Here is a 23,764-nt window from a genome sequence, read left to right on the forward strand (position 1 = left end):
CGCCACCAGGGAAGCCCTATCCAATGACTTTTATGTGTAAAGGCAGTAAGAGGTAAGGAAAAAAGTATTAAGTGTTCCTGAACCTACTTACTACTGTCAGGGTCCTGCTTGGTTTGGTTCAGCCTCAATTTGCTCACTAGGTTTAATTTTAGTTCCTACACTCCAAAAGTTGATGGAAGAATTTGGGGAGATATGAAGGGTAAACTACATAAACTACATAAACTTCCATAAACTACAAAGCAAAAACATGGCTCCACAGAATCTAGAAGGCTACTGTATTTCCTATAAATGACTTTATCATGTTCTTATAAAATGATCCAAAGGCTCCAAAGGCTAGATCTAAGCTGTATTACTTCAGATGATACTTATTTTTAAAATAAGTTAAGGTCAAAAACATACAAAACATCTAGTTATAATAAATCAGTCATGGGGATGTAATCTGCAGCATGATGACTACAGTTAGCAATACTGTATTGTATATTTGAAAGTTGCTAAGAGAGACGATCCTAAAAGCTCTCATCAAAAGGATGTGTGGTGATTCATGTTAACTAGACTTACTGTGGTGATTTCACAACATCCACAAATATTGAATCATGTTGTACACCTGAAACTAATGTTATATATGTCAATTACATCTCATTAAAAACATAATAGCTTGAATATGTAAAGTTCACCTCACAATTTGAAAATTCTGTGCTAAAAATACAAACTGCAGAGTCTCAGTTCCAGCTTTTCCTACAGTTGCCAACACCCACAGAAAGTTTAAACATTTCCCATCCTATTCAATGATATGCATTAATGAGATAGATTAGGAAATACTTCCCATCAAATCCAGGACATTGTCACGAAGTGAGATAAATTACAGGTGGGTTTCTCCCTACTAATGACTCTGATAGACCATATATAACTTGGGGATTAAAGACAGTTTGAAAAATAAAAGTTTTTACATCTTTAAGGTAGGGATCCTGAAATGTCACACAGCACCAAACATAAAAAAGTTATTGTAAAATTTTCACAGGCTCCACTTTCAACCCCAGTATTAGGATACAATTTATTCTAATTCTTAAAATAATTTTTCTTTTTTGCTGCCTGGAATGCTGTTACATATATATTTAAGACATACTATGAATTAAAATAATTCATTAACACTTAAACAGAAAATAAAATGTGTCTGGACTGGAAGCCAACCAACAGACAAACATAATACATGCAAGGTGGCAATCTGTTCCTCTGAATAAATCTAATCATGCAATCTATCCTTCAGGGAATAGGGGGAAATCAGCTGGGGAGTAGTCACCTGAAATACCTTTGAGAAGGTGAGCAACTATTATTAAGGTTTGACACAAAATAATGTAAAATAAAACAAAGCGAAACCTTTCCCAAAATCACATAAAGAAAAGGGACATGGATCTGCGAATGGCACCTGAAGCAGTTTTCCATTAGCACCTTATTGTGTGTGATGTTAGAAAGTTTGAGGGTTAAACAAATGAAAACACCTAAAGGGTTAACATTACAGGGTTAGACAAGATGGAAAGCAATTCCCATGCAAGAATGAGCAGGATAGTCAAACCTGTACTGGTCCCTTCTACTGTGGAAAGCACAAAACAAAAAGTAGAGGGCACACTATCAGATGAAGCAAACAGATGTGAAAATCAGTTTGATTTTTAAGCAGCTCAGTTTAAGAAGGCTCATTCTTTCCCAGTATTAGCATTAGCACAATCTCTTATATATTCTCCATTTTGTCGTGAGATTACTCAATACACTGTATAAAATAGTTAGAAGGAAAAGTTCTTTTTTCCTTTGGAATTTATCCCACCCACATTCTATTAGAGATCCCTCAAGGAGAATATAAGGAAAAGGAAAAAAACAAAAAAAAAACCCCCAGCTCCTCCTAAGAATAAAGGATTCCCAAACGCCAAGGTATCAACCAGAATATACACCCAAGAGCACAAGTAACAAGCTTCTTAGCAAACACCCTAGCTAATGTAACCCCAAAGTCTCTCTAGAGTCTTACCAGTGGGAGGCTGTCCATAAGAAGTTGCATAGGCGGTCTGCCCATAGGTTGCAGTGGTCTGAGCCTGGGTATAGCTGACATCAGTGGGCTGTCCATAGGTTCCGTAACTTTGTTGCCCATATGCCTGCTCAAAGAAAATGGATTTAAGGACTTCATATATGAATCTTGTATTTTAGCAATAAAATGGACTGACTTCTAAGTTCCTAAATTGGAAAAACAAAGTCAAAAATATGCTTTCTAATAAAAAGATTTTAAAAAAACAGACAAGTGATCGCAGTATCATGAATGCTTGTTTCCCCTTATCTAATCCACTCATATTTTCATAAACTACAAAAAAGTTCCTGAGATAATCAGGCAAAACCACAATTTAACGATACAGGAGATTAACAAGATGCCCTCAAATGATTAACAATGAGGGAACAGGTGTATAATCGCCAGCACTTAGTGTAGCAGTTTTAGCAAATGGAAACAAATGCTAGGAAGATAAAATGAACAACGAAAATGAAAATGGGACTAAAATCTGTCAGACGATTTTGAAAACTATATTTTCAGCTTGAGACAAAATTTTAAAAATTATCATACCACTTCAAAGAAAATGAACAAGAACACTGCATATATTCTTAAGACAGCAAGAGTGCTGTCTTTTGAACCTGGACATCAGTAATACTTAAAACCTGGCAAGGAATGAACTGTTTTTTCAGATATTAGCGAGATCACATTCTAGACGTGAATGACCAGTTATGTAAGATCAGCTAGAGACATCACATTCTGCCTGTCCTATAATGTTTCCATGGCAGAGCTACTATATCCATTTTATGCCACAGACCATTTCAGAATTTGAGATGATACTGAGAACACTAGGTGGCTAATTTCTAGTATCTGTTGGCCTAGACTTTAGAATAGACTCATGTACTAGAAAGAGCTCAAAAGCCCTATAGTTAGGCAGCCATAAGAGCTAACCCATCACTTACTGTGTGACCAGTGGCGAATGGTGTAATATCTATGCACTGTAATTTTTCATCTGCAAAATGTCATAATATCACCTTCCTCTGCAGAACTGCTGTATGATTAAATTAAATAAATTTAAACACAAAATATGTAGAAGGAACAAGCATGGAGCAGAACACCTAACTTGAGAAACCATACTAGGAAGGAAAGGAGAGCTAGCAACTCCCAGTTTGAGGATGGTTTCATTACAATGGCACTCCCACTGTGAAAGTTTAAACGCCTGTGTATTTTATGATTACAAGCACATTATACTCTTCTACTACCTAATTTCTGAAAAAGATTCATGCTAGCTATTGTTTCAGTGGCTGATGGAAATATTTTACTTGGGGATGCAGCCACAACTAATTATCTTAAAGATTACCTGGGTGGTCTGTGCATATCCTTGAGTGGGCTGGGCGGTGTAAGCACTGTAGCTGTAAGAGAAATTAAATGCAAGAACTGAATATAGAAATCCAGATTCCATTACTAAATCCTCTACAATTAAAGGAGGCTCTGTAAGCGGCTAGGCCCGTGAGCCACGACTACTGAGCCTGCGCGTCTGGAGCCCGTGCTCCGCAACAAGAGAGGCCGCGACAGTGAGAGGCCCGCGCACCGCAATGAAGAGTGGACCCCGCTCGCTGGGACTGGAGAAAGCCCTCGCACAGAAACGAAGACCCAACACACCCAAAAATAAATAAATTAATTAATTAAAAGGAAAGGAGGGGGGAAATTGATAAATTAAAAAAAAAAAAAAAAAAAGGAGGCTCTGTACCCTAAAAAACAACCAATCACACCCAAGGTACTGCTGTAAAAGTCTGACTTACCCCTGCTGGGCTGCAGCTTGGCTGTATGTACTGTAATCTAGAGAAAACAAGGAAAGAAAATAGTGTGAAGCCAACGTTTACAAGGAGAAAGGAAAAAAGGGGGGAAGGCATGCAGGTGGCAGGAAGATGAATTTTAAAAACTGTACTGAGGGACTTTCCTGGTGGCACAGTGGTTAAGAATCCGCCTGCCAATGCAGGGGACACGGGTTCGAGCCCTGGTCTGGGAAGATCCCACATGCCGCGGAGCAACTAAGCCCGTGCGCCACAACTACTGAAGCCCGTGCGCCACAATTACTGAAGCCCGTGTGCCTAGAGCCCGTGCTCCGCAACGAGAAGCCCCCGCTCGCCATAACTAGAGAAAGCCCACACGCAGCAATGAAGACCCAACACAGCCAAAAATAAATAAATAAAATAAATATATTTTTAAAAACCCCAAAAAACGGTATTGAGAGGACCTACAGGACAACACAGGTCCAAATGAGTACCTCTTATCTTTCAACACCAAACTAAAAAAACCTGAGCCAGTTAAACAGAAAATTTGAACAAAGTGCCAGCTAATGAGGTCAAGATCATCTGATTTGGCAAAGATACTTTGCATGTTCCCATGACTACAAACTTCCCTTAACTGTAGGCTGTCATTTCAAATATATGATCATCATCCTAAAACTAACAGGAGAACAAGATAAACTCAAGAGGATCCGAAGTTTTACTTTCATATAAAAAGGAGGCATGCAACAATATAACGTTTAACACCAGAATGGTTACATCAGAAGCTACACCTCCTCAAAAACTAGTTTAAAGAAAAAAAATCACTCCCTCACTTTAGCAAGTTAGACCAACCATAATTCCCTAGGAGGACTGTGAAATGAAATGGCAGAAAACAAGAGGACAATCATCTCAATCCAGTGTTCTAAAGGGTTTGCTGACTGTATGAGGGCTACATCTGTAGAATAATTTAAAAACTAGACACATTTTAAGTACCAGTGAAGCAGTCAAGGCAGAATCATGATAACTGGCAGAGGAGAAAGCATTTAATCTTTTGGGGAATAACTTGGTTTTAGGTAACATCATCTTTTTTTTTTTTTTTTTACATCATCTTTTTAAACTCAAGTGATTTCAACTTAAAAAAAAACAATTTTTCTTCCCCTTTCCTCTCTAAGTAAAGCTTCCTACAACTTTCCTTTTCATAAGAAATTTACAACACGCATAAAAAAGGACTAAAAACGAAAACAAAAAAACCCCTCTGGTCCACTGAGGCATCTGCAAGTAGTGAAAACAGAAAATAAAATGGTTAATAGGTTTTCATGGCACTACTGAATCAAACATATATTTTTAAAGAAGTTAAAGTAATTATTTTTTAAAATTCCTGCCCAATTCTTTGCTCTCCACAAGAACTATGTATCTTATTCTATGTTAGAAGGCAACACTGTCATTAAGGCAGACCAAAGGGTCCTTTCTTTTCCAATCAGAAAATAGTCCCTCATCTGAAAGCAATAGTTGACAGCTCTTGGTGGAGGGGTTTCTAACCCCACTCCATTCAAAGCCTGCTTCACAGTTCACCTGGCCTGCCCCCAGAGCATTTTGCTGAATCCATCTCTTTAACTTGGCTCATTCTTCATCTCTATACACTTCACTTGACCACTTTCCTTCCTCTGTACACCCTTAACTCAGAACCCTGAATCAACATTATCAAATCAATGGCCAAAGGCTATGTATAATGAACAAATTGATTTGTTCAAGACAATCTTAGCTCTGTATGTGACATATAAAAAACTAAATGCAAATCACTTCTTCCATGTTGTAGTTACAAAATAAACATACCAACGAAGCATCAAAAATCAAATATTTCAAACTACCTTCTGCAGAGGCTTCTGTATGAGAAATTATTCTAAATAGCTGACATATAAGCTCAATGTCTGCAAGAGGACTGCTACACAAGAACAGTTATGTAAAACATCAAAGTGGCGAAGCTGACATGAACAAGGAATGATCTCAGATCCATGGGAAAGCAGCTGATTTAGCCCCATATTGGTGGGCTACGGGAAGTAGCAAATGTGTTTCATGAGAACTTATGTTATCTACCTACAGCATACAAACATTATATGGCCTCAAAAATCTACAGTTATACATTGGTCAGATTATTTAGCAGTTATGTTTTTTTGTTTTGTTTTTTTAACTCCCAAATCTGCAGCTGAAGACTACACTAAAAATACAGGACCGGCTGAGGAGAGAAGGGGCTGTGACCGCGGGGGGGGGGGGGGGGGTGCCTCCAGAGTGCTGACAATGTTCTATTTCTTGGTCTGAATGGTGGTTACTTGGGAGTTCGTGTTGTAATTCTTCGTTAAAGTGGACATATACTCTAGGTACTTTTCTATATATGCTACACATGAGGAGGAAAAACAACTAACATTACCCAAGGTGGTGGCTTTTAGATACTTTAAGGCAGTCACGATCAAAACTGCAGAGATTTAGAGCTTCAGACTACATCATGAGTTAAAGTCACTACGGGACAACTTTGTGGGAGCCAAAATACTTTGCTGTAAGGTCAGAAGCTGAAGGCTGAAAAAGCTCTTAAAAGGTCTAGCCTAACCTCTTCATTTGGACTGAAAGGAAACCAAAGTCCAGATAAGTTAATGACCCCCCAAAGGGCCCCCAGCCAGGCCTATTACTGTGTGTCTACATAATCCACAATTGTACTTCCAATATAGTATGTGGTGGTTACCAGTAAACAGAGCTTGAACAAAGTAGAACGAAAAAGGGGCAAGTCCAGCCACACACAAATTTGCAAACACACATATTTACTCCCCAAACGTTAACAGGGAAGGGAGAGTAGCACTCCCCCTTACAAAATCCTAACACTGCAGGGAAGAGGAAGGTGGAAAGGGCTCTGAGGAAACCATTTCCCACCAAGATGTGTCTAAGACTGTGGTTATTTCAGAGTTCTTTCTTCTAGGGGCACTCTGTACCCTGGCACTAACAGCCAGCATCTACCTGCTTGTTTACTGACAACATAGTTGCGGAGAGTTCTTAAACTGTCATTCCGTTGCTGGATTCTGGACCCTTTTCAAATTAAAACTCTGAAGGACCCAGAGCTTTTCCCATCTTCCATCTTCTCCAACTGCCTCTAAAGGCCTGGAGTCAGGCTGCCTAAGAACACCCCCGGAGGCAAAAATGCCCCACTCGACCAATAACCACAAGTTAGTGCAGGAACAGGCTGCAAACTGCAGGTCACGTTTAGGCTACTCTCTTACACACTCTGAGCGTCAAGGAACACCCCAAACATCATATTCCAGTTCCCACCCCGGGCTTTCAAAGTCCAGTCCGCGCCTCCTTCCGCTCTCTTCTATCAGTCCACGAAATAAACAAGCCTCTCAGCTTAACCTAAGCGAATAAACGTGCGAAACGATTACTTAAGTATAATTCAAACACCGACTGGGGCCTTTTGCTTCCCCTAAGTCAAAGACGCCAGAAATTTCTTTCGGTGGGAATTTCTGGCCACACGATCCGGGTTGGCCTTATACAAAAAATCTCCCTTGCCGTCTGCTGAAAAATGGCCCTGGGAATTGATTTTTGGGGCGGTAAGGAGAATTAATAATGGTAAAAAGCGAATCCCGAAGAGGCAGCCGATTGGGGGGCTGTAAAGGAGCGGGGGGGCACTCCGTCTAAAGCCCAGTTCGGGCAAAAGTTCGGCTTGGGGGTTGGAGCCCGCCGAGGAGGCAGCTCGGCGGCCCCGGACGCCCCAGCCGACCCGGCTTTAAGAATGACGGGCCTCCCGCTCATAGGTCGGCGCCCCTCGGCTCACAAATCCGCGAAACCTTTTTTGTTTATTTGCTTTTTTTCCCTCGTCTTCTCGGTGAGGCAGAGGAGCGCTCGGGCTTGGGCTGCCGCCCTGGAAATGGGGTTGGGGTGGGGAAGAGTCAGAGGGTCAGCGGGCCTGCGGCTTCTCAAGCCGCCGCCGGCCCCCCCCAACCTCCGGTTTCGGGGTGTCGGGCCCGAAGCCTAGCCGAGCCCTCCCACCCCCACGCGGGGCCCCAGAGGCCGCAGGCCCCGCCCACGTGGCGGGCTGCCCAGGGCGCAGGGCCCGACGGCCACCACACAATGGAGACCAAAGCAGGCCCCGCGCGTACCCGCCGCCTCGAGCCCCCGGCGCGCGGGGGGCGCCGGAAGGTTCCAGAACCGGCCTGCCCCGTTGGGGGAGGGGAGGGAGCGGAGGGGGACTCCGGCCGTCGAGCTTCTCGAACCGCGACGGGTACCTCACGTCCCTCTCGGCAGGTCCACTCAGTCGTCCCGGCCACCCCGAGAAACAAGCAGCCCCCAATTTGGGCATCCTGGCAGTCGCCGGAGCGACCGCAGTTCCACCATACTCACCCGTGGACGCCATTTTCTCTCTCCTTCCTTCTCGTTCTCTCAACGTCCGTCTCCCTCTCGCTTTCCCTCTAGGCGCCGCACTGCGCAGGCGCGAAACCCGCAACCTCGGGTGCTACCATCGGGCCAGGCCACGGGGGTGGGAAAGGGAGGGACGAACCACAGCTTTCTCGCCCTTCGCGCCCGCAACTCTAGTCCTAATCCTCTCTAAAGAGCACCGGATGTGACGTGCGGGCCAAAATAGCACCGCAGGGGCGGGAGCGGCTGGCGAGCGGATCTTGGTAACAAGTCGGAGTGATTCTCCGGTCGATGCTAGGTTGTTTGGAATGGTTACTCCCGCTGGCTCTAGGGACCGTCTCTGAAGAGTCGGCCTTGGAGGGAAACGGAGGCCGGCGGGAGGGCTGGGGGAAGGGACCGGGGCCTAGAACAACTGCTGACTAATCGGCGGGCGGCGGCGGAGGAGGAGGGGGTGGCGTGCCGACCGGTCAGCCCGGGTCACGCGCCCGAGGGCGAGCAGAATGGGCTCGGGGCGCTCGGGCGTCGGCGGGAGGCTAGAGTACCGACTCCCAGCCAAGGGCTCTACTCGGCCTTCTGGGGGCGGGGGGTGCGCTGCGCCGTGAGTACCCCAGACACGTGGCCCGGTCCGCGGGGGAGGGGGCCAAGGCCGGTGGGCTGGATGGGAGGCTCCGAACGTAGCGCCCGGCCCGAGAGCCCCCCAGTAACGGTCGAGGTTGAGAAGACCCTTTAATCACCTCTCATCCAACAACCTTGTTTTTACAGAAGGGGAAACTGAGGCCCAAGGACTTGGGGTACTTTTCCTAAAGTCACAAAGCTGAGCCCCACCCACACCCTGGGACCCCCCCCCCCACACACACACACACTGTCCATCACCCGGAAGAATTGTCCGTGTCCTGTCTTACCATTCTGTCCTCCCGGCTTCCCAGTAAGGTAGGCAGAGCCTGATGCTGCACAGCCCCGTTTTATAGATAAAGAGACTGAGACCTGGAGCGTTCAGATCCCAGTTCTGCTGGTCCATGGGCAAGTCTCTCACTCTTGCTAAAGTACACGGGGTGGGGGGGGGAGGATGGTTGTGAGGGTGCAGGAGAAGGCTGGCAGTGGGTGCCTTGGCTCCCTGCAAGGCTGGCACCTGGCTGACTTCTTGGATTCAACCCAGTCTCCCTAGGCAGATGCCCACGCCCAGTGAAGGGCAGGGCTCACCAAATCCTTCAGCGGGACCCGGAGCAAAGCTAGTGTCTTTCTTTCAGTGAAGACACATAAAGCACGAGCTATGTGCTAGGAGCACCCTGGGGAACTTGACCATGAGAAAGAGGAGCACCCCTCCTCCCCCAGTTCAGACCACCTGCCTAGAGAAAAACAGGCCAGGCGGTGCTCACTGTATAGGGTAGGTTCCAAGATGTGGAGGGACCAGAGGAGGGGAAGGGGACCTTTGAGCTGGGCTTCAAAGGGTGAATAGGAGTTTGCTGTTAGAGAGATGAAGGGAAGGACGTCACAGGCAGAGGAGTTTTCTGTATTTTTCCTGCAGGAAACTGGCAGGTGGGTTTTGATGCCAAGGATGCCCATGACAAGGGAGCTGATGAAGCAGCCTTCTTTTCTCTGGGGTTTTGCTTCCTGCCCTATAAAATCAGCTCAGTGGGAGTCCTGAGACAGGCTAGGGTACAGGAGTGAGGGGATTCCAGCAGGGCCTAGAGGACAGGCTGGATGTGAGGAGGGAGAATGGGAGAGAAAGCCTTGCCTCATGGGCAGGAAATTGGCACATTTGAGGGCTGGAGCAGCTGCTTCCATGTTCAGGCTTCCCCTTGTTGGGGACAGCCAGGATGGCTACAGTTTATCCAGCAGGAGCTGTGGGACTGCCTGAGTCCATTCCTTTTTCTCATCCTATGAGGAATGGATTTTTTTAATCCCCAATTTACAGATGAGGAAGGAGAGGCTCCAGATTTGCCCAGGGAGAGATACACAGCAGGAAGAAGTGGAGTGGATACTGAAATCTTTCTGTGAAAGGGAGGGTAGGGTCAGAGGGGCTGTGGTCGGGGCTCGAGGAAGGGGACGTCTCTGTCCAGTGTCACTGTATGCACTCAGGGTGTGAGACTCCTGTTGCCTCTCCTCCAACCCTTCTGCTCCACCCCCTCTCTAATCTGCCTGCCCTTTGGCTGGCCTTACCCCCTCTGTCAAGGGCAGCTCAGGCCACCTGGAGCTCTAAGTCAGTGGAGGGGAGGAGGGAGGGAGGAAGGTGACTGGTCTGTAGCCTGAGGGAAGAGGGAGGCAGAGGAAAGCTGGAGATGGCCCTGAATTTACCCTGGGGGACTGCATAAATCCAAAAAATTTGGGGAGTCCAGGGCCCCCGTTCAACTTCCCATTCCCCGTGCTTCCCACTCCAGGCTCCTTTCCAGGGCCCATCAGGGCTCAGAGACCTTTTGGCCTGGCCTCTTCCCATACTCACACATCGGTGGGATGGCAAGATGGCTAAACACATGGTTAGGCTCTGAGGTCCTCTACGGCCAAGTTGCTGCACCCGCCTCTCCAGCCTCATTTTTTATATCTGTAAAATTGTGCTGTTGGTATGGTAGCCGAAAGGAAGTCAGATAAAAGCTGCAATAATAACTGTTGTTATTGTTTTCCTTTACCCCTAGCACACAGCCCCAAGACCACCTTTGATCACCTTCAGACAAGCTATGCATGCCAGAGGTCCCCCTGGCCTACTGACCCCGGCGCTGCCTCTCGCCTCCTCCGTCCTGATGCTGCTCATGAGCGGCCTGTGGCTGCTGGGAGCCGGCCCCAGCCTTGTCCTGGCCCCAGAGCTGCTGCTGGACCCTTGGCAGGGTGAGGGCCAGCCACATGGGCCTTGGAGGAGGCAGGAGACTTGCTGTAGGGCCTGAGACCAGTTGGCAGGAGCAGCATGCATCCTGCAGTTGTCAGGCAAGGACAGGACCCAGGGCCCCGGGGAAGGTCAGCCTTGGACGGGAGCATGCCCAGCTCAACTACAGCCAAGAAGGGAGGGCCGAGGCCCTGGGCAGAGGGGCCAGCACAGGGGTGGGAGCCTGTGAGTAGGAATTCTTTTCAGACGGCTCCCCTTTCTGGTGGCTTTCCCTTAAAATAAACTAAGACTTTCAGTTAAGCCCAAAAACAGGAAGGAGGCACTAGGGGTTTGAGGAGTGACCCCAGCTGAACACCTGTTTCCCAAGAATGACAGCTTCCATTTACATTTGAGGAACCCAAATGATGCTCACAGAAGTGAAGTGACTTATCCATGGTTGGTTGTTCTTAAGAAGACCGAGTGTTGGGTCTGGCTTGTTCTACTTAAAGCAGCAGGGGGGCGGTCACAGTGTTTGGAAGCCCTTGGTCCCCACCACCAGTGATTAAACTACTGGCAGTGGGCAGACTTTGGCTCCCGGGGAGGGGAGGCTGGCTTAGTGGGCGGCCCTGGTGGAGGGTGTTTCCCCATCTGGCACACCTGGGCCAGCCTTGGGGGTTAGGGGCACTAACCTGGCACATAAGCCCGTTCTCTCTCCCAGCGCACCGGCTGCTGACACATGCCCTGGGCCACGAGGCCCTCCCAGGGCTGCTGCTGAGCCTGCTGCTCCTGCCCACGCTGGGCTGGCGGCAGGAGTGCCACCTGGGCACACTGCGGTTCCTGCATGCCTCCACCCTCCTCGCCCTGGCCTCCGGGCTGATGGCTGTCCTGCTGGCAGGCCTCGGGGTGTCCAGTGCAGCCGGGGGCTGTGGATACATGCCTGTCCACCTGGCCATGCTGGCGGGGCAGGGTTACCACCCTAGACGGCCCCGTGGGGCACTGCCACCATGGCTCCTGCCGTGGCTGCTGCTCGCCCTGACACCACTGCTCAGCTCCGAGCCGCCCTTCCTGCAGCTCTTCTGCGGCCTCCTGGCTGGCCTGGCCTGTATCCTTTGCCTTGGCCCAGGGCTCGTATGGACGTGTGGGTTCTGTGGCTGGGCCCCCAGGGTGCCTGGGAAGGAATTGGCACAAGGGGTCAGGCCCCCACATTCACACACATCCCAGGAGCGTCTCCAAGTCCTACTCTCGCCTGGCTCTGGGCTGGGGACTGGGGGCTTGTGGCCATGTAGAGGTACCAATTACAATTTAAAGGAGAGCCTGGGAGCTGAGGGGCCCAAGGAGGCACTTAATCTGGACGTACCAGTGGAGGTGGGTCTACGCCGAGACCATGCAGAAGGAGGGGTTCAGGTGACGAGAAGTGGAAAAGGAGAGCATGGGCCCGGCAGACAGTACAGAGGGTGTAAGGACCAGGGTGAGCGTGAGCCTGCGACTCTCCTGGCACCAAAAGGGGGAACGACCTGCAGCCAGTGGTGCAGGTGTGTTAAACACAGACTTTTGCTCTAAAGACGCTTAATGCTTGTCGGGAACAACAGTGCAGTCAGAGGGAACAGTGGGTGCAGGCTGACCCTGGAGTCGTTTAGGATTGGGGACACCCGGCTGAATCCTGGAGAGGGGAGCATGTCGCCCTGGCTGGGGCAGGGCCCAGGGGTGGGCCTGGTGTCACAGGCCTGAGCAGGCACACAGGCCTCAGGGGACAGCGGGCAGGGGGCGGCTGAATGGGGATGAGACAGGTTTTGGGATGAGGCACATCTGGCTCTGCCTCTCATTGGCTGGGTAGCTTCAGGCAGGGCCCTCTTCCTCTCTGAGCCTCCGCTGCTGACGAGGGTGATGACACCTCCCTGGCAGGGCCACAGTGAGGAGACAGGAGGGAATTCCCATCAGACACTTGGCACAGGGCCTGGCATGTGGCGCGGGCTCACCCCTGGCTGGATGTGGTTTTCCTTGACCGGCCGCCCTGCCCTGGGCAGACAGACGCGGCTGGGGCCTTCCGGTGGCTGGAGATCTCTGAGCAGCGGCTGCAGGCACTGCAGGAGGGTGTCCTGTGCAGGGCCCTGGCAGGGTGCTGGCCACTCCAGCTCCTTCCCACCCCAGGCAGCCAGGGTGAGCTGCCTGTCACCCATCCTGCCGGAGTGAGGTGAGGGTGATGCCGAGGACACTGGCCCCGGTGGTGGAAGCCATGCCGGTGGCTGGCAGTCAGGCCTTCTTCTGCTTCTGCCCCTCCAGGCCACCCACCCCTGGACCTCCTTACATGGCCTCCCCTAGCCTCTGGCCCCTCAGCGAAGGCTCAGCCCCGCTCCCGCCAGGCCTGGGGCCTGTGCAGCCGCTCTGGGAGGGCTCCTCAGAGGTGGGACTGGCCTGGTCTGGGCCCAGCTTCCCCCCAGGGACCCCGCTGTGGGCAGCCCTGGACGAGCAGATACTGCAGAAGGGGATCCAGGCCTCGCTCCTTGAGGGGCCAGCCCAGGGTCCCGAGAGCCCACTCCGGCTGCCTAAGTCCTCTGTCTCCTCCCTGCGGTAAGGTGGGGTAAGTAGGGGTGGGGTCCCCTGGTGTGGGGGCTGGAGGCGGCCCTGACACTCCCTCCCTGTCCCCTCTTCCCACAGGCTGCAGCAACTGGAGCGCATGGGCTTCCCCACAGAGCAGGCGGTGGTGGCCCTGGCAGCCACGGGCCGTGTGGAGGGTGCCGTGTCACTGCTGGTTGGTGGGGAGGTGGGCACCGAGGCGCTGGTGACTCAGGGGAGGGGTGGGCCCACCCACCCTGAGGGTCCTGGGCCCCCCTAGCACAGGCAGGCTTTCAGGTGAGAAGAAGCCTGGCCTGTGGGTGGGAAGTCGGAGCCCAGCCCTGTCTGCTGAGAGTCAGGGTGGGTTTAGGGGCGGCCCCCCAGCATCCTGCCCTGGTACTGTTTAGAATAAAAACCAGTTCACTTTTCAACCTGGACCTCCTTGGAGGCAGCAGTTGTGTCTGACCCTTCTACGTTAGCATCAGGGGGATGAATGAATGAATGAAAGAATGAACGAGCAGTGAACGAACAGCTGACTGCAGGAGAGCAGCTCCCTGATGTCCAGAGACGCAGTGTTACCGAGCTTCCGCCTCAGGGTTTTTGTTGGGCTGGACCCTCTGCCAAGGAGCATTTGTCATCTGTTTCCCAGCTAATTTCTACCCATCCTCAGGTCTTGGCCTACACGGAGACCTTCCTCCAGGAAGCCTTCCCTGATTCGCCAGGAACAGCATCCCTTCACTGCCCACAGCCCCCTGTGTCCCTGCTGGACAAGGGCCAGTTCAGTACGTGTCCTCAGGCCTGGCCCAGGGCAGGCTCTGAGGCCGGTGGCTGGGCCCTGCGGGGCCCCCGGGGGCAGGAAGCAATGTGGGCGTGCTGTGGGGGAGAAGCTTCCTCGGCTTTGAAGAAGCAGCTCCTCCCTCCTGGCCCCTCTCAGTCCTTGCCCCCTCCCAGGGAGGGGAGGTGTAGCCAGAGCCTAGAGGGCAGAGGGTGGGGCATGGGTGTGAGTCACCGATGGGAACTCTGCAAGGCAGAGGGGCCGGGAAGCTGGACTTTGAGGAGCAGTACAGGGGGCTGTAGGTCCCGGAGCGGCCTGTGCTCTGGTCACCCGTGAGGCTGTACCCCAGGCCAGGGCCAGAGTGGAGGGGCCGCAGAGACCAACCCTGCCGTTGGTCACCAGCCAGGGGCCAGACACAGACTGGGAAACCTGAGGACTACACCATCAGTCTCATTTTACAGGTGAGGAAACAGGCTCAGAGAAGGTAAGCTGCCCCGAGGTCTGGTAGCTCCTGCTGGACACCTGGCCAGGGGGTGGGGATGGCCTGACCCTCTGTTCTGCTCACCTACCCCCATTCCCCAGCTGCCCAGGTGATGGCCAGGGGAGCCCTGGCCTCACAGTCGTGCTTTGCAGGTGGACAGTGAAGGCCACTGAGAAGAGAGGCTGCTGGCCCTGCCCGGCTGCCCCTCGTCTAAGCACACACTGAGACCAGGCCGGTGGGCAATGAGGCTGGGTGCCTTTATTGGCTGATACACATCTACCTCCTGGTGTCTGTCACAAGCCGTTGTGGGAGCAGGTGGCCCCTCCCTCTCCATGCCCCCTCCGCCTGGGACATGAGAAGGACTGAGGGTTCAGGGGTCAGAACTGAGACAAGGAGCCCTGAATGTCCAGTCAGATCAGGTAGCTTGACCTCAGGGCCAGGAACCCAGCACCAGAAAACAAGGAGACAAGGGATACAGGTGGGCCCCCAGGTTTGGCTGGGGAGTGGGGAGGTGAGACTGCCCGCTCTCATCATCCCTGGGTGTGCTGAGGGCCGGGCAGAGCCCCAGCTTCCAACTCCCTCTGTTGCTTGGGGCCTGGATGGCCGGGCAGTTCATGAGAAGACAGAAGCTCCAAACCTGCCGCCCCTCCCCACAGGCCTGCATCACCCCATTTCACAGAGGGAAACTGAGGCCCAGGGCCCTGAGCAAGGCCTCACCTCTTGCCTGGACCACACCTCCCTGTCAGGCTCCAGTCCCTGCTCAGCCTCATAGGAGGCAGATGCGCATGGGGTGCCAGGACCAAGACATGCCCACCCCAAAGGCCTAGGTGGCAGAAGGGACCCTGAGGATATTAATAAATACGGATGGCGGACCTTGGAGGCAGCTGGCCAAGTCCAGGCTGGGAAGGGAAGCCTGGCCTGGCCCTCCCCAAGGGGCCACCACCACACTCAGTCTCTCTCGTTTCGGCTCCTGGGGGCCACAATCCGGTAGCTGGTGGCGTGTCCTCCCCTCTTGCCCCGCAGGAGGCTGGGGGTGCCCGTGCCGGCAGGGTCTGCCCCTGACCCCTCTGGTTCTGCGGGAGGGAAGGAAAGAGGCCGGGTTAGTGATGTCTGTGTGAGGTGCCCACCTTCCCTTGGCCCTCTGGGGGGTGGGGGGGGGTGGGGCTCTCTGCCCGAGTCTGAGAGGCAGAGGTGTGTGAAAAGAAGGAGGTCTGCAAAGCTGGTTAGTGCCCCTACCCCCAGGAGTTATTAGCCCCTAACCCAGCTAGAACACTCAGGGCCTCTATTTGATTTTCTCTGTCAAGTGGGGATCAGTGAACCCACCATGTTTCTGAAATGCTTAGCATGTAGTAGATGCTCCATAAACAGTATAGCTCTTTTTTTCGTTAACGTATCTTGGAGCGGAGGTGTGCCCTGAATCATTCCCATTTCAGAGCTGGGTAAACTAAGGCCAGGCATCAGCCTCACTCTTCCTCTCTCCTCAGGTTAGGCCACCTGTAGTGGGGAAGGGTTTAGGAAGGCCAGGCTCTGCCACTGACCTACTGTGTGGCTTTGGACCTCTGTCAGAGCCTCAGTTGTCTCATCTCTAAAACCAGGGGGACAGTTCCAGATACAGAGGCCCTGGCCAACTCCAGTAATTACTGAAGTCAGTTCCGATTTGGCTATGGTGAGATTATGCCCCAACCTGCAAATAAGCTGGCCCCCAAGAGTAAAACCGGTTAATTGGCATTCTTCCCACCTGGAAAACTACTCAACCTTCAAAACGCAGATCAGGACCTACCTCTTCCAGGAAGCCTTATGTAACTATCACCTCAGTCCCTCTCAAAGTTAAATGAGGGGTTAGGCAGCTCAGAAGGATGGGTTGTTTTTCCAGGGGGAGGGCCCCAGGATGGAGGACTTGGCTGAGCCTTCGAAACCCTGTTCACAGGAGAGACACTTTGACTCTGGTGAGCACCAGCTTCCCACTGAAGGCAATGCCAGGGAGGGAGCTATACCCTCATACTCATAACTGTCTAGCGCTCTGACCCTGTGTCCCATGCACCTCTGGGCTGAGATATGGGGCCCTTGGGGCAGACAGGTATCTGCAATCACAGTCAAGGAACATTTCATGCCCTAAAACAGGGAGCATAGGAGGAGGGTAGCTCAAAGCTCAGGTTCCAACATCAGCTCAGGCCAAGTCCTGGCCCCACCATGTCCCAGTTATGTGGCCTTGGGCAAGTCCCAGAACCTTTAAGCCTCATCTGGAATGTGGGGATGACACTCCTGTTGTCACACCCTTGCAGAGTGTTCAATGTGACCAAGAGTGGAAAGTGGTTTTCACAGTAAATGTTGGATTATTATGGTCACTAGGTTGGTGTGTTTTCAACCCAGGGCTCCTGCAGGTCTGGTCACTGTGAGTCAGTCATGAGATGCTGTTCTGACATGATCAGATTCAGGGCCTTGGTTTCCCCCGGGCCCCACTCAGTGCCTAGCAAAGCAGAGGGGTCAGGGAACCTTTGCCGATGGAGCCCAAAGAGCTAGCGCTTTAGAGGCCCGACCTAGGGCGGACCCCTGGCCTCACCACTACTATCCCTATGTCCTGGGGGAGTCACACGAGCCCTCTGAACCTGTGTTTCTTCATCTGTGAAGTGGGCACAGTATCGCCAACCTAGAAAGCTTGTTGCAAGGACTGGAGATGATGGATGTAAATTTCCCGGCCCAGGTAGACTGGATGTATGACAGCTGTTACTATTATCATCATTATTGATTATAATCTAAACATGAGCCCCATCGGGGTCTTTTGTTAGCACCTGCTGTGTATGATGGGCCAATGGGGAAGGCTCCATCTCCTCTACTCCCCTCCTCCTGGCCACACTGCCAGGTGCCTGGCACTTCCTCCCTGGGCTGCTGGCGACAGAGCCGGCTGAGGGGGGCAGAGCACAGATCCAAGGCCACAGTGTGTCCCTTCTGACTCCCCTCCCAATCCTCCTGAGAGGGGAATCGGGGGACACCTGACAAGGAGCTGAGCGCCTGGGATTTGGTCCTTGGTCCTTCCTCTGGGAGAGGGGAGGAGGTCTGGGAGATGGTCTGAATTTTCAGAAGTTGGGGAAGCCCTGGGGCATGGCGAGAGCAGCTTTGGAAGCAGAACCCACACACCTTCCTATCTCTAGGCCTTTGTCCCCACGGGGGCTGTCCTCCCACCTCTTCCTCCTGGCACACTTGTAGGGACCTTCCATGACTAATGCAAGGGTCCCATCTTCCAGGAAGGCTTCTCCTCACACACATCCTTTGGTGCTCCTGTACCCAATGGCCCTCATCTCTACAGATGCTGAGGATTGCCCACCACCCGATGGGCAGCTCCCCAAGGCGGGTACCCTGAGATCTGCCTCAGACCCAGCCTGCAGTAGGTGTGCCCTACAGTTTTGCCAAATGAGGGAGGCTTGGCTCTAACCTTAGCTCTTCTTCCTGCTGGGGGCCTCAAATTTCCCCATCTATAAAATAGATGGGAGGTTGGACATGATGTCTGAGGCTGTGTGCACTGATGCGCTAGGACTGGGCTGAGAGATGGGGCAGCTGGGAGAAGGGCTGGGGCCTCTTCACGGGTAGATGAGGAACAGGGTGGCCAATCCCTGACTCTCTCCAGGGCCAGCCACAGGCTCCAGTTTAATGTGGAGAGACCTCCTTAGGACCACTGTGACAGCCAGGTGGTGTCTAACCTCCTTCCATGCCTCCCTGACCTACCTTGGAGGACCTTCTCAAACGGGGCCCTGCCAGATCTTCTAGCCTCTGTTCTCACCCTCAGCAACCTCACGGAACTGTCCCTCTAGGTTCTCTCTGGTCTCCTGGCTTTTGTCCATGCTGTTCCTCTGCCTGTTCACTTGCCCCCAATCCTTGCCTTTCAGGTCTCCACTTAGACGCCTCCTCCTCCAGGAAGCCCTCCTGAGATGCCCTCTGCCACCCCCCAGCCTGCATCAGGAGCACTTGTGGGCTTTGGTAGCCACCTGTATTCACTCCACTGTGGTATTCATCACCCTAGGTTTAACGCCCAGTTCCAGGGCTTCCCCCCAGCACCCTAAGCTCCATGACAGCAGGACCCTGTCTGTCTTATCTGTTGGAGCCTGTGCCAGCGAGGTACCTGGCACAGAGCAGGTGCTCATTCACTCAAGAACTAGTTACCAGAACCTCCTCTGTGCCAGACACCGTCTGCTGGCCGGATGGAAGGGCCGAAGAGTGGCTGTCTGCTAGTCTGGATCCAGTATTGGGAGGCGCCTTCTGTGTCCCCAGGCCCTTCCCAGGCCCTTCCTGGCAGGGGCTGCCCCTGCCTGCCCACCCTGCCGTTACCTGGCCAGATGATGGCTTCCAGCAGGGTGACCCGTCTGGCCAGGAGCTCCAGCTGAGCCTGCTGCTGCAGGAAGCTCTGTAAGCTAGGAGCCTGATGGGAGATCGAGAAGAGCAGACGGTGCGTGTCCGGCCTCCGGGGGCTGGGCTGGGCACCGAGGGAGGGGGGTGGGGCCAGTTCCCGCTGGCTTCCGGGCAGGAGCCTGGGCGTGAGTCTCTGTTGGGACCTTGGCTGCTCCTTCTAAGTGGGGACGGGACTCGCTTGGCTCCTCAAGTGACCAGATAGGTGGAGAACTAGTGGGTGAATGCCTGGGGGAGGGTCTCTCAGGCCACTAAAGGGGGACCCTGGGGCCAGGATGGCCTGCCCAGTGAGAGCCTCTGGGGTCAGAACTGGTGGGTGGTACATTACCCAGAGTCCCCTGGGACCTGAGCCTGGCTCTGTCACCCACAGTCCCCTGCACTTCTGGAGTCTAGCCCCATGACCTGTTGTCCTGTGGGCCTGCAGACTGGCTCTGTTCCCCACAATTTCTCTTGAGCTGAGGCCTGACTGGGGTCTGGATTCATTACCCATAATCCTCCTGGGGGCCTGGGCTCTGACGTTATTACCCACAACCCCCTGCACTGTTGCAGTCTGGCTCTGTTACCCACAATCCCCTGCAGCTCTGGAGTTTGGCTCCATTGCCCATAATTCCTTTCAGACTCGAAATCTGTCACCTCTGGTTCCCCTGCAGGCCTGGAAACCACATTACCCACAATGTCTGGAGCCCCAGGTCTTACCACAGGGGTGGGGGCCTGGGTTTCTAGGGCCACCCCCTTCACCTGTGGACAAGGGACCAGTCAGTGAGAGATGGGTGGTCTTGACCTTTCAGGTCCCCACCTGGAGAAGGGCAGGTACCTTATCCAGCCTCTTGACTGGACCCAGGCAGCTCCACCCTGGAGGGCCTGGGGAAGCCTGGCAGGCGGGGGCTGGGCTGTCTGTCCGTCTGTCTGTCTCTACTCACCATAGAGCCCAATCATTGTTTCCAAGATTAAAACCCTCTCAGCTAAAATCTTCAAAGCCTCGCGTAGTTGGTGCAACCCCTCCCCCTGTGGAGGAAAGAGACAGATGCAGCCGTGAAGGGGGCAGGGGAGGGGGCCCTGCAAAGCTTGTTGGAGGCCCATGCCCCACCCTGGACATGCACCTGCAGCTCCACACCACCTGCCACAGCCCAGGGCCCACGGACAGCCAGGACAAGACCAGGAGAGGATGGGAGGGGGACAAGGCAGGCGGAAGCAACCTCCTCAGTAGGATCCCACCCAGCTGGCTGCTCTTTCCTCACACCACTGCAAATCCTGCTGCACTGGGGGCGGGGAGAGGCCAGTCTGCAGGGGCGGCACTGCTGTCCCAGAGCCTGCCACAGAACCTGCCCAGAGGTTGCCGCAGAGCCCCGGCCCCTCCTCCATCTCTGTTGCCTGAAACCAGTTGTTCTCACATCATCTGCATGATTCCTGCCACATCCCTGGGCCACTTGTACTCTTCTTTACTTAACAGTCTTTAAACTGAGTCAGTTTTGCCTTAAATACTGTATTTGTCTCACCCTAATTAACTCCATTGGTGGGATCAGGCTACTTACCGATATCCTTCCCACTCATGTCCAAATGAACATGTAAGAGTAAAATCAGAAAATGTTTGTGTGGCATCGCTGTTGGGAAGCCAGGCTTAAAATGCCGGCAAAGCTGAAGTTCAGGCCCAGGTGCCCCCGCCCCAGCCCTTCTGAGCCCATCCCTCCCTGGGCTCTGACTACTCCAGGTCCATATGCTGCACATCCCGGAGCCCAGCCCTCAGCCCCGCCCTCTCTTCTCAGCTGAGTCTCCAGCACCCAGGCCCCGGGGATGCGGCAGCGGCCCTCAGACCCCTCCCCTAGGCCTCCCTGCTCTGGGGTCTCCTGTCTCAAGTGGTGCCGGTGTTGGCCAGGGACCGCCAGCTGGCCCTCGCCTTCACTTCTTCCCAGTGTCTGTCTGTCTGTCCTTTCCTCCCCCAGCATAGGGTCCATGGTCTTGCCAAAACTCCACACTCCCTCACTCCTTCCTCTTTCCGAGTCCAGACTAAAGCTATTTCCGGAATGTAGATATCGTAATTCTGACAGAGCACCGGGACAGCAACAGAAATATTCCAGCCCTGACACATCTGGGAGTCTCTCTCAGAGTGCTTTACTTAGTACAGATTAAATGAAGGGATGAGGTATAATATGCATCTTGGTACAATTACTACCTTCAAGGAAGCTGTTCCCACAAAAACATCTAACAATCAAGAGTCCTCCCAACATGTCTGTTCTGAGCAAGCCCACTGTGGCCATGCTGAGACTGTCCCTTATGATCTGGCTGTCCTGTCCACATCACATGGATGGGGCCACTGACTGGCCATTGGGCCTGGGGGTCACTGGGTCACACTAAAGTAATCTCTCTTCAAGTATTACACCCATCTAAACATGGATGACCTTCAAAAATTACATTAAGCCACTGCCAGCATCAACAATGGGACAAGCTGATGTCATGAGCCTCCTGATGAGACGCAATAAGAGGGCACTACATCCCCAGTTAGTGCACCTGCCAAGGGTATTTAACCTGCATCTCATCACGAGGGAACAGTCAGACAAATCTAGACAGTGGGACAGTCACAAAATGACAAAGTCAAGAGAAAGAAGAAAAGGGCAGGGGGCCTATTTTAGATTAAAAGAACCTAGAGACGTGACAACCAAATGCAACACATGAATCTTGATTGATCTTGTTTTCTTTTTTTTTTTTAAACCAGCTACAAAAGGCATTTTGGGGACAATGGGTAAAATTTATATATAAGCTGTATATTAAGTGGCATCATTTCACTGAATTAATGTCACCTTTCTCAGGTGTGACAGTGTTACTGTGGCTCTTTGGGAGAATGTCCATATTCTTTCAAGACACATGCTGATGTGTTAGGGGAGATGTGGATGAGGTCTGCAACTTACTTTCAAATGGATTAGAAAAAAAAAGATCTATAGGACTTCCCTGGTGGCGCAGTGGTTGAGAATCTGCCTGCCAATGCAGGGGACACGGGTTCAAGCCCTGGTCTGGGAAGATCCCACATGCCGCGGAGCAACTCGGCCCGTGAGCCACAATTACTGAGCCTGCGTGTCTGGAGCCTGTGCTCCGCAACAAGAGAGGCCGCGATAGTGAGAGGCCCGCGCACGGCGATGAAGAGCTGCCCCCGCTTGCCGCAACTGGAGAAAGCCCTCGCACAGAAACGAAGACCCAACACAGCCATAAATTAATTAATTAATTAATTAATTAATTAAAAAAAAAAAGATCTATAGATATATAAAGAGCGAAAGAACAAAAGCAGCAAAATACTAATAATTGGTCAGTCTAGAAGAAGGGTACAAGGATAGTCATTGTACCAAATTTTCTATATATTTGAAAATTTTCAAAGCAAAAATATGGGGGAAAATGCCAAAAAAATATTCTGGGTGGGTGGCCTGCTGTTTGCACCGATGACGTCCCAGTGCCCTCCAATCCTGGCCTGAGTGTCCAGGGCCTGTTGGACACCCCCACTCAGCTGTCACGTAGACATTCCCCATTCTCCATGGAGAAAACTCAGCAGGCCAGCTTCTCCTGGCTCTCTTCTCTCTTTTACTATTGTAAACGTCTCCCTTAACTTCTCGCTCCCCTCTCCACAGCCAGACAAGTACCCAAGTGTCTCTCAGCTCCACTGACATCTGTCCCTCTTCACTGTCCCCCTTCCAGTTCCGGCCCCCACAGCCTCTTGCCAGGGTGACCAGGACAGCCTCCTGTCTAGTCTCTCTTTCTGCTCCCTTCTCCCATCCTTTCTCCACATGGCAATCAGAGGGATCTTTTGCAAACAAAAATCTGACCATGTCACTTCCCTACTTATAAATATTTCAATGACTCCCCACTGCCCATAGAACAAAGTTCAAATTCCTCAGCATGGCCTCTTAAGTCCTAAAAGCCTCTATGACCTCTGTCTCACTCCTTGCCTGTCACACTCTGTCACTCCAAGTATTTGCAGCTCCTCAAACACCCTGGGCCCCAGGGTGCCCCAGGGCCTTTGCATGTGATGTTTCCTCTCCTCTGCGTGAACACCCCTTGCCAGGCTTCAGCCTGGGTCTCCTTATCCAAGAAGATGCTAAATCCACCCCTCCACAATCATAGCTGAGCTCCCGCTGTCCTGTCACTGCTGGTTACTGGTCTGTTTCCCCCCACCCCACTGTGACCACCCTGAGGATGGGGACTGTGTCCAAATCACATCTATGTCCACAGTGCCCAGCCTGGGGCCTGGCACCCACCAAGGAGGCGCTTGGGGAAAGTTAGCTGGCTCCCTCAGTCCTGGGAGCTGAAAAGCCTGGGCTTCAGTTCAAGCTCTGCCAACAATTCACTCTGTGGAGCTGGGCCTCAGTTTTTCCTGTCTGAATAAGGGGTATGAGCTTTGGTCTAGATGGGCCAGCTGAGCCCCGTCACTCCCAGGCAGTGCCTGCAGTGCATCTTCATGACCACTGGGTGTCAATGCTGAGCCACAGCCAGGTCAGTGGCTCCAAAAGCTTCACTAAGTGGGGGTTGGTAGGTGGAGTGTGTATAGGAGCCCTCAGGCCTCTTTCCCACACAG

At 52.3% G+C, this 23,764-nt stretch overlaps 3 protein-coding genes across 20 annotated transcripts in view; 1 reads left to right on the forward strand and 2 right to left on the reverse strand.

Moving 5' to 3' along the window:
• The window catches only part of EWSR1 (EWS RNA binding protein 1), a 28,793-nt gene extending 20,426 nt beyond the window's left edge, over window positions 1-8,367 (reverse strand). For both annotated transcript variants that reach the window (XM_059895430.1, XM_059895429.1), the window contains exons 1-4: window positions 8,194-8,367; window positions 3,826-3,862; window positions 3,384-3,435; window positions 2,015-2,138 (exon numbers count right to left, since the gene is read on the reverse strand). In XM_059895430.1, the coding sequence (XP_059751413.1) occupies window positions 2,015-2,138; window positions 3,384-3,435; window positions 3,826-3,862; window positions 8,194-8,206 (226 nt within the window). In that variant the 5' untranslated portion in view covers window positions 8,207-8,367. The remainder of the gene's footprint in view (window positions 1-2,014; window positions 2,139-3,383; window positions 3,436-3,825; window positions 3,863-8,193) is intronic.
• On the forward strand, window positions 8,224-13,986 carry RHBDD3 (rhomboid domain containing 3). 12 transcript variants are annotated; one of them, XM_059895434.1, is made up of 7 exons: window positions 8,224-8,506; window positions 8,971-9,138; window positions 10,839-11,028; window positions 11,721-12,104; window positions 13,031-13,193; window positions 13,283-13,570; window positions 13,658-13,986. In XM_059895434.1, exons 3-7 carry the CDS (start codon window positions 10,881-10,883, stop codon window positions 13,833-13,835), a joined length of 1,161 nt encoding a protein of 386 aa, XP_059751417.1. In that variant the 5' UTR covers window positions 8,224-8,506; window positions 8,971-9,138; window positions 10,839-10,880; the 3' UTR covers window positions 13,836-13,986. The 12 variants fall into 12 exon arrangements, with proteins under 12 accessions (XP_059751417.1, XP_059751415.1, XP_059751426.1 ...); XM_059895432.1 differs by having other exon boundaries at window positions 8,224-8,471; XM_059895443.1 differs by lacking the exon at window positions 8,971-9,138 and adding an exon at window positions 9,456-9,592 and having other exon boundaries at window positions 8,224-8,471.
• A 1,059-nt stretch (window positions 13,987-15,045) lies between these two features.
• The window catches only part of EMID1 (EMI domain containing 1), a 75,295-nt gene continuing 66,576 nt past the window's right edge, over window positions 15,046-23,764 (reverse strand). The window contains exons 15-16 of one of the 6 annotated variants that reach the window (XM_059894281.1): window positions 19,132-19,222; window positions 15,662-15,884 (exon numbers count right to left, since the gene is read on the reverse strand). In XM_059894281.1, coding sequence (XP_059750264.1) covers window positions 15,760-15,884; window positions 19,132-19,222 — 216 coding nt within the window. In that variant the 3' untranslated portion in view covers window positions 15,662-15,759. Of the gene's footprint in view, window positions 15,885-15,953; window positions 16,729-19,131; window positions 19,223-20,129; window positions 20,215-23,764 lie in introns of those variants that run through there. The other 5 variants (XM_059894282.1, XM_059894279.1, XM_059894283.1 and 2 more) reach the window with 5 other exon arrangements.

Source organism: Balaenoptera ricei, chromosome 14, assembly GCF_028023285.1.
Source record: "Balaenoptera ricei isolate mBalRic1 chromosome 14, mBalRic1.hap2, whole genome shotgun sequence".
Lineage (NCBI taxonomy): Eukaryota > Metazoa > Chordata > Mammalia > Artiodactyla > Balaenopteridae > Balaenoptera > Balaenoptera ricei.

Bases quoted from the DNA above. Each gene is read 5' to 3' on its own strand.
- RHBDD3 (XM_059895434.1), top strand. From the start codon at position 10,881: ATGCATGCCAGAGGTCCCCCTGGCCTACTGACCCCGGCGCTGCCTCTC. The intron at 11,029-11,720 runs GTGAGGGCCAGC...TCTCTCTCCCAG, and splicing joins GCTGCTGGACCCTTGGCAGG to CGCACCGGCTGCTGACACAT. The intron at 13,571-13,657 runs GTAAGGTGGGGT...CTCTTCCCACAG, and splicing joins TCCTCTGTCTCCTCCCTGCG to GCTGCAGCAACTGGAGCGCA.